The following is a 13,878-nucleotide window of genomic DNA, read 5'->3' on the forward strand; positions in this document are numbered from 1 at the left end:
AAGACCATCGCTTGCCAGTCTGAAAGCGATGACGTGGTTGGGAAATCAGATAGGAGCGATTCTGCAGGAGGTAGCAAAATATCATTCCCCTTTAAAGAAAAAAACACATCTGCTTCCAGTTAAACGATCTCTTGCTTTCCAAAGACAGTAGCTTGTATAATAAATGAAGCCGACGGGAACAAAAAATTATTGCCTGTATCCTTATAATAGTTTACCACTTGAAAATTTACACGGCAAAATGTAAGACAGCACAGCATTGTAAAGCCCAGATTGATACGGTGGTATATATTGAAAAACAAATGCAAAATATAACCAGGGGAAAAGCTGCAAAACTGCTATGCAAATCAAAAATCTCTGTGCCTGTGAGCATGAAATCTCCTTTTCACTGAAGCTGATGCAGTGAAATATTTTACATAAATCAAATTTTTTTTTTTAAAAATGGTACAAGAGTCGCTTTACAAAAGACTCCCAAAGTAAAAACATAGCAAAGTGTAATAAAAGCACAGTGAAAGCATGGTAAAGCACAGCACTGCAAAGCACAGAGTGTTCTGGTAAAGCACAGCACTGCAAAGCACAGAGTGTTCTGGTAAAGCACAGCACTGCAAAGCACAGAGTGTTCTGGTAAAGCACAGCACTGCAAAGCACAGAGTGTTCTGGTAAAGCACAGCACTGCAAAGCACAGAGTGTTCTGGTAAAGCACAGCACTGCAAAGCACAGAGTGTTCTGGTAAAGCATAGGGAAGCATTGTAAAGCACAGAGAGGTCTGGTAAAGCATAGGGAAGCATTGTAAAGCACAGAGAGGTCTGGTAAAGCATAGGGAAGCATTGTAAAGCACAGAGAGGTCTGGTAAAGCATAGGGAAGCATTGTAAAGCACAGAGAGGTCTGGTAAAGCATAGGGAAGCATTGTAAAGCACGGAGAGGTCTGGTAAAGCATAGGGAAGCATTGTAAAGCACAGAGAGGTGTGGTAAAGCATAGGGAAGCATTATAAAGCACAGATAGGTCTGGTAAAGCATAGGGAAGCACAGAGAGGCCTAGGAAAAAAAATATTTAAAAAAAAAAACTGCAAACTGACACTTGTAGTATAAACACAGAGATGTTAGCAACCCTAAAATAACCGCCAAACGTTTCCACTAGCCGTCTCCCTCTGTGCTCTTGTGAAAGGGTCAGTCGTGTCGTGGCGCAGCCTTTAAATTAGCAGGCCAATTACTTACAGAAAAAAAAATGAGTGCCCTTTTATTTACAGAAAAAAAAAACTAACAGGCTTGGCATCTTTAAACAGATCTCTCACAGTTATTTGCAACAGAGAACCCAGGCAGAGCAAGCATATAAACAAGTGGTATATTTGTTAACGAGCGCTGCTGGGCTGACAGAGGTAGTTACCTGTTTTCAGTCCGAGACGATATAAAAGGAGAATTGTAGTCCTTCCTTTTGGCTTGGTTTGGCGTGCACCTCAATAGTAGAGAGACTGTTCCTTTCATACACCCTCTGCTGGGCTTAATTGATTGCTAATTAATTAATTTTCAGCCGCAATCTGCTCGTTTATTTGGCAGGGATGGGATAAACACACTCCCTGCCAAACTGGAAGAAAAATAACACCCACAGGTCTCGTTTCCACTAGAAGTCTCTCAATGTACCCTATATATCCGTCTATAGTAATCTATAGTTTTTTTTTGTTTGTTTAAGGACTGCTTTTAGATACTGTATCTACATGTTTGGTATTATTACACACTGAAATATTAATTTTCTTAAACAAGAATTATACCAATTCCCCGTTTTGTTTGTATTCTGAACTTTCAGTTCATACAAGAGCTAACGCAGTCATCTCATTTCTACAAAGCGCCTTGCTCTTTCTTGGCAGAATTATTTTCGTATCTGTGTGGGGGTCAGTGGCTTCGTCCGAGTCCAGAGTCTGGAGTCGATGCCTGTTGCTGTCATCTTGGGAGATGGGAGTCAGGTGACTTAGCTTGACTGTTATGCCAGTTCTGGCTCCACCACTGCTGAAAGGGTTAAAAACAGCTAGTAAAACCAGGACAGGGATCTTATTCCCATCCCCATGGTAACTGGAGAGGTCAGTCCCGCTGTGGGTTCAGTACATGTATTTCTCGTCAGCGGCAGTTGAAAACAGTTGGCTCTTCTTGCAGCTGGAGATGGATGCACTTGGCTTGTATGAACATCAGCTCCAGATTACAGAAGCTGTCAACACATATGCTGTTCATTGGACACATCTGTCTTCCATTCCACAAGAGACTTCTTGTCAGTTGGTCTCTCTCTCATGTCTATCGAAGTCAGCACAAAAACAAGAGCGTTCCCAAAGTCACTTGCGCGCCGCTGTTACACGCAAATCATTTGGACAAACCCGTGAGGTTCTTAAAACGCTTGATTGATTCTGTTTACCTTGGCAAGCGAGAACTGGCATTTAGAGGGCACGATGATGGCACGGTGTTCTCGGGTACGTCTAACAAGATTCAGAACGGCTTCCTCTCTTCGGCGTCTCCAGTTTCGCTAGATGTAGAAGCGGAGGCAGCCAAGCGCGCGGCTGGAACGGAAAAGGTAGCTCGGCTGTCTTGCGTGTTCAGGTATGCGAGCGACAGTGGCCTAAAAGAACAGTTCTGTGAAAATGTGTTACAGTGCTTTTAAAGCGAGTCTAGTCCCACTGGGCTGTTTATTTTTTTTTAGAGTATTGATTTTATTGTATTGTTATGCGGGACAGCCGCTATAAGATCATTACCTTTATTAAATATGGATGGATTAATCTACAGATTAATCAACTAATGCCCATAAGTTAACCAATCAATTTTATATCGAGTGACAGTGACAGCCCTATTTATACACACATATATATATATATATATATATTATATATATATATATATATATATATTATATACATACATATACACACACACCATTAAGATTTAACAATGTATTCAAAGAAACTACAAAATGATTTTGCAAAAGTCTACTGGTTGCCATAATAATAGCACAGTATTTCGAAATGGAAAACTCCAAAAGTGCTGGCGTGCAATTCAATATGTTAACATAACATTATTCAGCAGCTTTTATTCGACTTTGTGAAGCTTGATGCTAACCCCCCCCCCCCCATGAGTCGTAGCTCATGGAAGCAGTTAAAAGCTGGGTTGGTTTCTCATCTGCTCGAGCCACGCTCTCCTCAAGGTGCCTGGAAGAAACAGGTGGCCAGATCTTCTTGCACTGTGATCTGCTCACTGTCTTTGGCGGCGCAATGGCGCATGTGTGCACAGCAGCCCAGAAAGCATGGCTGTCCAGGAAGGGTTCAAACCGGTGTCTACAGAGATCAGACAGGCTATCTGTTCCCAGATAACTACACTTCCAAAACCCCAGCTGACAAACTAGCAAATTCCATTTCCAATGGGATTTACTGCAAACAGATTTCTCCAACATCAAACGCTTCCGCACCCCCAGCCCCAGCCCGGGCTGGACGATAAATTACAGGCAGAGCCCTTAGCATCAACAGAGCTCTGATTTATGTGCATGAATTAAGCGCTGATTTTATTTTCCATCTAGTCTGATTTGAGCAAGAGCAAAGCTGGGTTAGGCCACCACAGCAGCGCCAGCCAGAAAACTCCTGCGACAGAGTCTTTCTTCTGACTGATTAAGCTTGGAAAGGTGCGTAATTGATCGAGCATACAGTGCAATTACAATTACACAGGTGTGCCAAGGTTCATTCACAATGCAACTGTAGCTGACAGCCTAGATCCATTATAGTACAATGAGAAGCAGACGCTGCCCTTCCCTTTTCAAGGTAGGGGGGGTTGATGATGATGTCAGCCTCTGCTGTCAGAATGATCTCACGGCGACCCTCTCTCTCTCACTAAACGAATTTCAGAGTCGTGTCTCGTTTCCCCATGCTGGCAACGTGCTGGGTGTCAGTCTGCAGTTCAAACGGCTGAGGTATACTGGTCACGTCAATCTGCAAACCATGCAAGTGTAGAAGGAAACCGAAAAATTAAACTAAAATTCACTAGAAGTCTCTCTCAGCATTTTAGTTTCACTTGTTTCCTGAAACGTATCTTCACTGGACAAATCCTACGGTAATACAGCACGACAGCTGACCTCCGCGGCAGGTGTGAACATCTCTGGCAACATCCCTACTTGTAACGCGTCAGTGACTGAGCCACCTGGCTTCCCTGTGCAGTACTGTGCTCAGGGAGGAAGTTAGAAAGGGTATTTCCGTGCCATCTCCGAGCAGCCAAAGCGGGGATTGTTTTTCTTAGCTCTGCCAACAGAAACAAGCTTTTTAGGAGGGAGGCAGGGCCCCTTCGTTCCTCAAACGGCGTGTGACTTTCTGGGCATTGTGTCTCTGGATCACTCAGAGGCAGTGTGCTTGTGGTTAGAGAGAGAGAGAGAGAGAGAGAGAGAGGAGAGAGACAACAGAGGAGAGATAGGGAGAGGAGAGAGACAGAGAGGGGAGAGAGGGAAGAGAGGATAAAGAGAGGAGAAATCGCTGTGCTGTGGACAGTGGTGTGGCTTTGATTTAGCAATTTGACAGCTGAAAGAAAGACTACTGTCTTTTGGATGAGAAAGAAAGTAATAATAGTTTTATTTTTACCAATAATACAGTAGCACAGCATTTCCAAATGTTATTCTTCAATTTGTCAAGTTTTTTTTTTTTTCAGAATGTGGAAAAATTTAATTCAATATGTCAACATAACATTAAAAAAAAAAAAAAAAAATTCAGCAGGTTTCACGAAGCAAAATTTATTCTATAGAGCCGCACCTGGAATTGGAGCCTACAATCCGAAATCAATTTCTATAATTCCTTTTTAAAGCTCACCGTTACAAAAAAAAGTCGCATGGCAAAGTCAAAGCATGGGTAAACACTGTTTAAAGCTCACAGAAAAAAAAATCAGCAAAATGACTACACAATAGAACCCATCACCCCTACCTTTTTGAGGTGCCCGCTGCGTGTGCCCACGAATACCACCGAAAGCTCCCGGTAGGTGTAAGAGGCGACGGCTGCCATCCCATCCGTCCGGTCCTCAAAAAGAGGGGTCCCCTCGATCACACGGAGACCCCCGAGGGGCTGGTTCAAAACCAGACCGCAGAAATCATCGTCTATTTGCATTGGCTGAATAGAAGCAAAACAGCAGCACAGAATTCAGCAAAACAGCTGTGAAACGATCCATGTATTTCACTGTATTTAATGCACTAAGCGTTGACCCTCGCCGTCTTGGGAAGCGCTTTGTGATAGCGGCCCACTATGAAAGGCGCTATGTAAAATAAAGACCGATTGATTGGTATGTCGGAGAGATTGATGCTAAAACCGGGTCTTGAAACTCACACCGCTCCCCGGTCCTGGGTTTTCAGAACTACTCGAGTTTAGGTATTGAAAGAAGCAGCTTTAGAATAAGTCAGGTCGCTCTGAAATCTGAACTTTTAAAAGTTATACGCCTTTGCTGCCCGTTTTGAGGCGACGGCTGGCAGCTACATGATACGCTCCCATACAAAACTGCAATGCTACCGTTAGCTCAGGAAGGGCGATGGATATTTTGGATTAAAAGCTTAATGCAAGTGTGTATCTAATTCTATAACTGCACAACAAGTGTTCTGAGCCCAATAACACTTAGCCACGTCTCCTGGTTGCTATGGAGCCCTCATATATACATACACATATATATATATATCTCAAGTCTCACTGCTTTTTCAACCCATGACCACCCATTCAGACAGCGGGGATCTGTGATTGAATACCAGCCCCGCCAGGAGAACTGTGGATCTCAAGACAAGGATTAACTGCACATCGAATGACGGATCACCTCTATGGATTTTAGAAAGATCTTCCCTATCTACTGTAACTTCCCCCTTTTTTCGCCAATTTGACTTTGTCTGTTCCCTTTTGCACCTCCTTCCCACTTCTGCCCATTGACAAGATTGTTCACACATAGCTCTCGCTGGCATTGAACATTTCTAGCGGATACAAAATATCACTGGCTGTCTCGGAACAGAAGAACATGTTCATGAATCAGCGCTCATGTGAGTTTCTAACCCTGCTCAAACTCCTGGCTCCTGATCATTGCAATATTAATAATACTAGACTTCATTGAGGGGAGCTCTGAACCCCAGGACTGGGTGCAGCAGCAGCAGCAGGGCTAGTGTGAGTTTCTAACCCTGCTCAAACTCCTGCCTCCTGATCATTGCAATATTAATAATACTAGACTTCATTGAGGGGAGCTCTGAACCCCAGGACTGGGTGCAGCAGCAGCAGGGCTAGTGTGAGTTTCTAACCCTGCTCAAACTCCTGCCTCCTGATCATTGCAATATTAATAATACTAGACTTCATTGAGGGGAGCTCTGAACCCCAGGACTGGGTGCAGCAGCAGCAGCAGGGCTAGTGTGAGTTTCTAACCCTGCTCAAACTCCTGGCTCCTGATCATTGCAATATTAATAATACTAGACTTCATTGAGGGGAGCTCTGAACCCCAGGACTGGGTGCAGCAGCAGCAGGGCTAGTGTGAGTTTCTAACCCTGCTCAAACTCCTGGCTCCTGATCATTGCAATATTAATAATACTAGACTTCATTGAGGGGAGCTCTGAACCCCAGGACTGGGTGCAGCAGCAGCAGCAGGGCTAGTGTGAGTTTCTAACCCTGCTCAAACTCCTGCCTCCTGATCATTGCAATATTAATAATACTAGACTTCATTGAGGGGAGCTCTGAACCCCAGGACTGGGTGCAGCAGCAGCAGCAGGGCTAGTGTGAGTTTCTAACCCTGCTCAAACTCCTGGCTCCTGATCATTGCAATATTAATAATACTAGACTTCATTGAGGGGAGCTCTGAACCCCAGGACTGGGTGCAGCAGCAGCAGGGCTAGTGTGAGTTTCTAACCCTGCTCAAACTCCTGGCTCCTGATCATTGCAATATTAATAATAATAGACTTCATTGAGGGGAGCTCTGAACCCCAGGACTGGGTGCAGCAGCAGCAGCAGGGCTAGTGTGAGTTTCTAACCCTGCTCAAACTCCTGGCTCCTGATCATTGCAATATTAATAATACTAGACTTCATTGAGGGGAGCTCTGAACCCCAGGACTGGGTGCAGCAGCAGCAGCAGGGCTAGTGTGAGTTTCTAACCCTGCTCAAACTCCTGGCTCCTGATCATTGCAATATTAATAATAATAGACTTCATTGAGGGGAGCTCTGAACCCCAGGACTGGGTGCAGCAGCAGCAGGGCTAGTGTGAGTTTCTAACCCTGCTCAAACTCCTGCCTCCTGATCATTGCAATATTAATAATACTAGACTTCATTGAGGGGAGCTCTGAACCCCAGGACTGGGTGCAGCAGCAGCAGCAGGGCTAGTGTGAGTTTCTAACCCTGCTCAAACTCCTGGCTCCTGATCATTGCAATATTAATAATACTAGACTTCATTGAGGGGAGCTCTGAACCCCAGGACTGGGTGCAGCAGCAGCAGCAGCAGGGCTAGTGTGAGTTTCTAACCCTGCTCAAACTCCTGGCTCCTGATCATTGCAATATTAATAATACTAGACTTCATTGAGGGGAGCTCTGAACCCCAGGACTGGGAGCAGCAGCAGCAGCAGGGCTAGTGTGAGTTTCTAACCCTGCTCAAACTCCTGGCTCCTGATCATTGCAATGTTAATAACCCTAGACTTCATTGAGGGGAGCTCTGAACCCCAGGACTGGGTGCAGCAGCAGCAGGGCTAGTGTGAGTTTCTAACCCTGCTCAAACTCCTGCCTCCTGATCATTGCAATAATATACTGAAACAATGGGAATTTCAGAAACACAGGGCTGGGTACAGAGCTACATTTTCTAACCCCCTATGTCCTTCTGTTAGTGTGGCGACCGGAAAGATCCTTAGAGTCATCTCCAAATACTTACCGTGTTGATGCAAGGCAGCTCCTTGTTGAGAAGCCAGGGTAGGGAGAGCTTCCCTTCCCCTCGGTAGCAGGACTGGATCCGGTCCCTCATGGCCTCGTTGATGTCGCGCAGCGTGAAGAGGCAGAGGACAGACTCTCTGGGAGGGTTGGAGCGGTTCTTCTGGCCCTGGGAGAAGACGGCAAACAGGACATCCTCGTCCTCGGGCAGGCCCAGAGCTTGGGCTAGCTTCCTGCCGGGCCGCTGCTTGTAGGCGGCCTGAACCAACCGGTATTCCACCCCATCCTTGGTGCAGCCCAGCGGGAACTCTACGTACGAGTAGAACTCTGAATCATTGGCGCACATCCGGACGATCTTGGAGGTAAAGAACTTCTCTCCCCCGGCGTCCAGTTGGGTGAGCTGGGTGTCCAGCTGGAGGGTTAGGAAGTAGACATAAGTCCGGCTGGCGAAACCGTAGATGTAGTAGATATCAAAAGCCGGGTAGAGGGAGAGGGTGTCCGAAGGGATCTTAATCTGCGAGGAGACGAACTCGTCCTGGTAGACCAAGCTGAACATCTCCACACTCTTCTCGTCCACGACCAGCTTCCGGCTCGACAGCGTCGGGAAGTATTCAGATTTCCCGTCGATGGACGCTCCGACGAACAAGTTGCTGCCTCCCTTTTTGGTCCCCAACCCGCTTCCCGCCACCACGACCCCAGCCATCCCGTCGGCCTCCCTCGCCCCCGAGAGGTAATGCTCCTTGCGGTGGTGAGGCTCCCCCAGCTTAAAAAGGTCATCCAGTCTCAGGAACTGGCACACCCCTTGCCAGGTGCTCCCGCACGCCACCAAGCGCTCGCCCGCGTAGTCCAGCAAGAGCAGCTTGTTGACGTTGTCGGAAGGGGCCAGTTTGTGGGCGCAGGCCCGCACGCTGGGGGGAGGGTAACACCGGGCGTTGTCCACTACCGGGCCGGTCATGTGAAGCTGCAGTTCCGTCAGGTTGGCAGAGAGCTTGTAGATGCGATTCAGGGCGCCCACAAACACGTCGCCGGTCTGCTGGTGCACGGCCAGGTGGCTCAGGCTGGTATCCGAGACCTGGAAGAAGGTGCCCGAGTTGGGGGGAGGAGAGCCCGCGTTTGGGGGTGATGACGGGGCTCCTGACGGCGACCTTAAGAGCAGCAGGGCCAGAGCGATGGAGAGCCACCGGGGTGTCATTCTGGACAGAAGGGTGCAGGGAGGCATGGAAACAAACTGCTTTATGCCCGTCTGCTTTTAGTGTCGACCGGGGATAGGGTTCAGCCAAACATTTCTACTGGAGACAGAAAGAGAAAGCGGTTTTAGTCATGAACGCAGACAAAGGAGATTGCCAAAGACGCTTCATCGCCTGCTTGACTTGATCCCTCGGAATTACCTGCCCGATCTTTCATTTCATTGCCCACAGACTATGCTTTGATTAATTCCCAACCCTGTTTTTGGCCTTTTCGACAGCCACCTTTTTAGATACGGGACGAAGATGAATAACTGGCATTTCCCGACTAAACTTGAACTCAAGGAGAGTCCAAATCGAAACAGTAGAAATCACGATGCTCCACTCATGACATTCCACTCAAGAGGAACAAACTAAAACATATCCCACGCTGGACATACCCACGCTTGTGGTATAAAGGGATTTTGTTGTTAGCTCTAAAATGGGCCCGTGCAGAGGGGATCTTTCCACACATTCAGGCACAACCCTTTGTTAATTTAACCCATCGCCAGTCCATTTAAAGGTCAGTACTAATGATCCAGTTTGGCAGCGCCGGAGGTATTGCGCGCTGCCAAGCTTTGTCACTTCAGCTCCCTGGCTCAACGGACTGCTAATAGACCTTTATAGATGTCACCAACACTAATCTGCAACACATTTCTTAATTACGCAAAGAGCAACTGCGTGTAAGGGGGGGGTGGAACAAAGCAACAAAGTCAGAATTCAAATGGTGGGGTTCATAGGAGTGTAACAAGACGCTAAAGCATCACAATGCAACATGTAACACGATGCATGCAACGGTCCCCAGGACTTACTTGCATGATGATTGTATGATGAACACACTGGCGATCTACGTTGTCGTTTGCACTGCAGCCCTCTCTTACAACAGACCACGTAAAGACATCACCACGATTCATTCGATACACAGCGAATCGCTACATGCCTAACTAGCAAAGGTCTACTGTTGCACGGATCAAACTAGCGCTGGCTTTCAGAAATCTGCTGGCTGGGGGATATTATTGAACATAGCAGGGGCTTGAGAGATCGACTAATCACAGCACGAATAAGTCACAAGCAGCTAGAGGCAGGCACAACAGATTTAAGGAGGCAATGTGGTCGAGCGGTTAAAGTCCACAGCTTGCAACCAGGATCACAGGTTCAAATCCCACCTCAGCCACTGACTGACTTGGCTGTGTGGGACCCTGAGGGAGTCACTTCACCTCCTTGTGCCCCGTCCTGCAGGTGAAATGTTAAATCAACGTCCTATTGGAAGGGACTCTGCGTATAACGCACAGTTCACAGCCTGCCTCTGTAAAGCGCTTTGAGATGGTTGTCCACTATGAAAGGCGCTATATAAAATAAGATTGATTGACTGAAACGAGGTCAGATTACAGCAAAAATAAAAAACAAAAACAGATATATTAAAAGTGATTGTAGCAAATACAAGACAGTCAAGTTATCTGCTTCTACACTTCAAGTTTCCACGCCCCTTACTCTCAGAAAATCCTTCTGCACCTTCTTGGTCATTTGACCTAGCTCTTCTGGGTCAAACTACCAGCTAAAAGCATGCAAGTCAACAGGAGAGGCGTTTGGTTTGGTTAATGACAGGAAAGCAGCTATTAAAGGGTGGGGAAGTGTAAAACAAGCTGAAAAAGATTATGCACTGTAACATAAAAACGACTTTCAAAACTGGAACCGAGGTAAAGCAAAATCAAAGAACACCACTGGCGAGATTTATGGACCGCTTCAGTGATGGCTCGAGCAGCCGCGTCAACACAAGACATTTCCATGACAATTTCGGAAGCAACTCCTGCACTTGAAAACCGATTTGGGAAAATGAAACGCAATTAAAAAGATCACACCACACAGGGCTACAACAGATGCTGGCTCTATCGCCAGCTCCTCTCTTAATGAGTCAAGAGCACTTGATTATAAAAAAATAAATGGGGCGAGGTGTCGTTTCAAAGCCATACTTGGCCGAGCACTTGACTTTCCCAGGCCATGCAGGAAAACACACGCAGGGGATCAGGGAAGTGTGGGGGCTGGGAGAAGCAGCATCTCTCTCCTGCCTCTCCTCTCTGTACGTCTGGGTATCTGGTCAGTCCCAATTGAAATTAGCCGATTGGGCACTAGTCCCCTATGGGCATGAGACAGTGTAATCTGCAATGAGCAGTCCATACAATCTAATGCAATGGTCTGTGTCTGATTGAGAGAGACCCAGGACTGAACAACAAGCAAGCAGGGGTAGTCCAGAGAGAGTCTTATTTCCACCTCTGGTACGGAAATCCTGCATTTTAGATGCAATGTAGTTGTTGTAATACTGCAGTACAGGGACGGCAATAAGACTCCTATCCATTCCAGGATTTCCTAGGAGCTTCACCTCAGGGGTGTATGAAAAGGAGAAAGCAGGGCCCGGTTCTGGGAGAGTTTTGTTTTTCTTTTCATTGTGAAATATGAGAGAGAGTTTGGGACCGCGAAGGCGTCAATCCGAACGAAACGAACGTTTTATTATTATTATTATTATTATTATTATTATAGCAGCTCTGGTCTGGGTGTTAGCCTCACCTAAAATTTTTGCATCGAGACCTCATTCCTAAACACAATTTAGATATTTAACATCGCCTAAAATCAAAATAAATGTCGGCCAGAAGACTAGTACTGTATTTCAAAATAAACTTCAATAGGGGTGTGCAATTCGTTTGACTTTATGAAGCTAAATTAGTTCTCGACCGACAGCGGCTGGTTTTCATAAGAAAAAAATAACTTAAATTTGTGAATAATACAACTTTAAAAACAAAACAGCAAAACAAAAACTTTACAACATATTTTTTTTTTTTTTTTTTTTTTTTTTTTTAAATAGACCTGATTGTTAATCATGGATTTAAAAAGGAATATAACATGAATTTATAGTTTCAGGAAAAAAAAATAAAAGGGCACAGGACGAGATTTTAAATATAAATTAATAGCAGTTGGAAATAAACGAGCCGTTGCCATGGCACCCAAATCTATGTCATTAAAAAAAAAAAAAAAAAAGACACCAGGTTATTGAGAAATAATTTTATAAAGGCAGACAAAATCAATAGAAACGAGCTTCTTGAGTGTGGTACAAGAAAAACGAAGGTTGAAAGAGCACCATTAAATCATTTATATTGTAAATTTATTATCCAACATTTTAAAAAAAAAAGCGTTTTGAAGCGTTTAGGTGTATGCTTTTGAAAGAAATATTGGAATATTTATCTGTAAAGATAAACGTGAAATGGCAAACAGAGGAAATTAATATTCCAACCCATTTTCTATACCGTGAAACTTGGTTTTAACATTGCTTATCAGAGTTACTGAAGTTATAGAAGTTATTCAGAGCATTTCATTGTGAAGTCTTCTGGGAAGTGTCTGTCTGTTTTTGAAAGGCTGCAGACTTAGCCGAGACAAAACAGGGAAACGTTTCCAAAAATGTCACTTCAGAGCAGGGCTGTAATTTCGGTTTCTGTAGCTGGGGGCCTAACACAGCTCTGGAGAAAAAAAGTTTTGCGTCCCTCAGCAGAAGGAACTGGCCGACCAATGCAGGGTTAAAAAGTTAATGGTTTTCGTCTCGCAGCTCGAAAAAATAACTGGTCACAAATGGTCTTTCTCTGTCGTGTTTTACAACGGTTTTCCTGTCTGGGGAAGTTTGGCATTGAACCGTGTCGGATTAACACAGCAGATACAGAAAACACACACACACAAAACCGTGTTTTCTTAAGTGCTGTTTTCTTATCGAGAGAGAGAGAGGGGTGCGACTATCACCTGACGATCTGCTTTCACCGCAGGGAATTGAATTGATGAAGGCAACGTCCGAAACGTTTGTCAGCTTGCAGAAGCTAGCTTGACGCGTTAGTTACCTTAAAAATGAGGGCCACGTTTTCTTTGACTTGTTGCTCTGGTATGTGCCACCTTAACGTCTTTATCCGCTGTTACGTATACAGTATATAACATTGGAGAAAGGAACATTATGCATATTGTTATTTTAAGTACAATATGTTATTAAAATCGTAGCACGTCGATTTAATTTAATCTTAAGACACTGCTGCTATGTACATTCTGCATATAAGCACAGACCCTTATAAAATAAAGTCCGCCATAGTAAAAGCACTGTAATACAGCACAGGGAAGCATTGTAAAGCACAGAGAGGTCTGGTAAAGCATAGGGCAGCATTGTAAAGCACAGAGAGGTCTGGTAAAGCATAGGGAAGCATTGTAAAGCACAGAGAGGTCTGGTAAAGCATAGGGAAGCATTGTAAAGCACAGAGAGGTCTGGTAAAGCATAGGGAAGCATTGTAAAGCACAGAGAGGTCTGGTAAAGCATAGGGAAGCATTGTAAAGCACAGAGAGGTCTGGTAAAGCATAGGGAAGCATTGCAAAGCACAGAGAGGTTTGGTAAAGCATAGGGAAGCTTTGTAAACACAGAGAGGTCTGGTAAAGCATAGGAAAGCATTGTAAAGCACATTCCATATCTAGTTTACTATTATTATTATTATTATTATTAAGTGACTTTGAAGAGGAGCTTTCATGCCTTCACTTTCCGCTTCTTACCAGGAGAAGGAGGTCTGCTGATCCAATTAAAAGCGATCACTAAAATAAATAAATACATCTCTCTTTTCAATAATAAAAACCCAGGGAAATAACTTCTAAATCAGAATAAACACAGAGAGAAGAGAGAGAGTACATTTTTCAAAAAAAAAATTCCTTCTCTCCAGAAACAAAAAAATAGCTAGAATTAGACTGACAGACGGATAGACAGATAGACAGATAGACA

At 44.9% G+C, this 13,878-nt stretch overlaps 1 protein-coding gene across 2 annotated transcripts in view; it reads right to left on the reverse strand.

Annotated features, from left to right (window-relative positions):
* The window catches only part of LOC121305512 (plexin A3-like), a 61,044-nt gene that overhangs the window by 45,519 nt on the left and 1,647 nt on the right, over window positions 1-13,878 (reverse strand). The window contains exons 2-3 of one of the 2 annotated variants that reach the window (XM_041237157.1): window positions 7,871-9,152; window positions 4,927-5,109 (exon numbers count right to left, since the gene is read on the reverse strand). In XM_041237157.1, the coding sequence (XP_041093091.1) occupies window positions 4,927-5,109; window positions 7,871-9,085 (1,398 nt within the window). In that variant the 5' untranslated portion in view covers window positions 9,086-9,152. Of the gene's footprint in view, window positions 1-4,926; window positions 5,110-7,870; window positions 9,156-13,878 lie in introns of both variants that reach the window. The other variant, XM_041237156.1, reaches the window with a different exon arrangement.

This window comes from Polyodon spathula, chromosome 43 (genome assembly GCF_017654505.1).
Source record: "Polyodon spathula isolate WHYD16114869_AA chromosome 43, ASM1765450v1, whole genome shotgun sequence".
NCBI classification, from domain to species: domain Eukaryota; kingdom Metazoa; phylum Chordata; class Actinopteri; order Acipenseriformes; family Polyodontidae; genus Polyodon; species Polyodon spathula.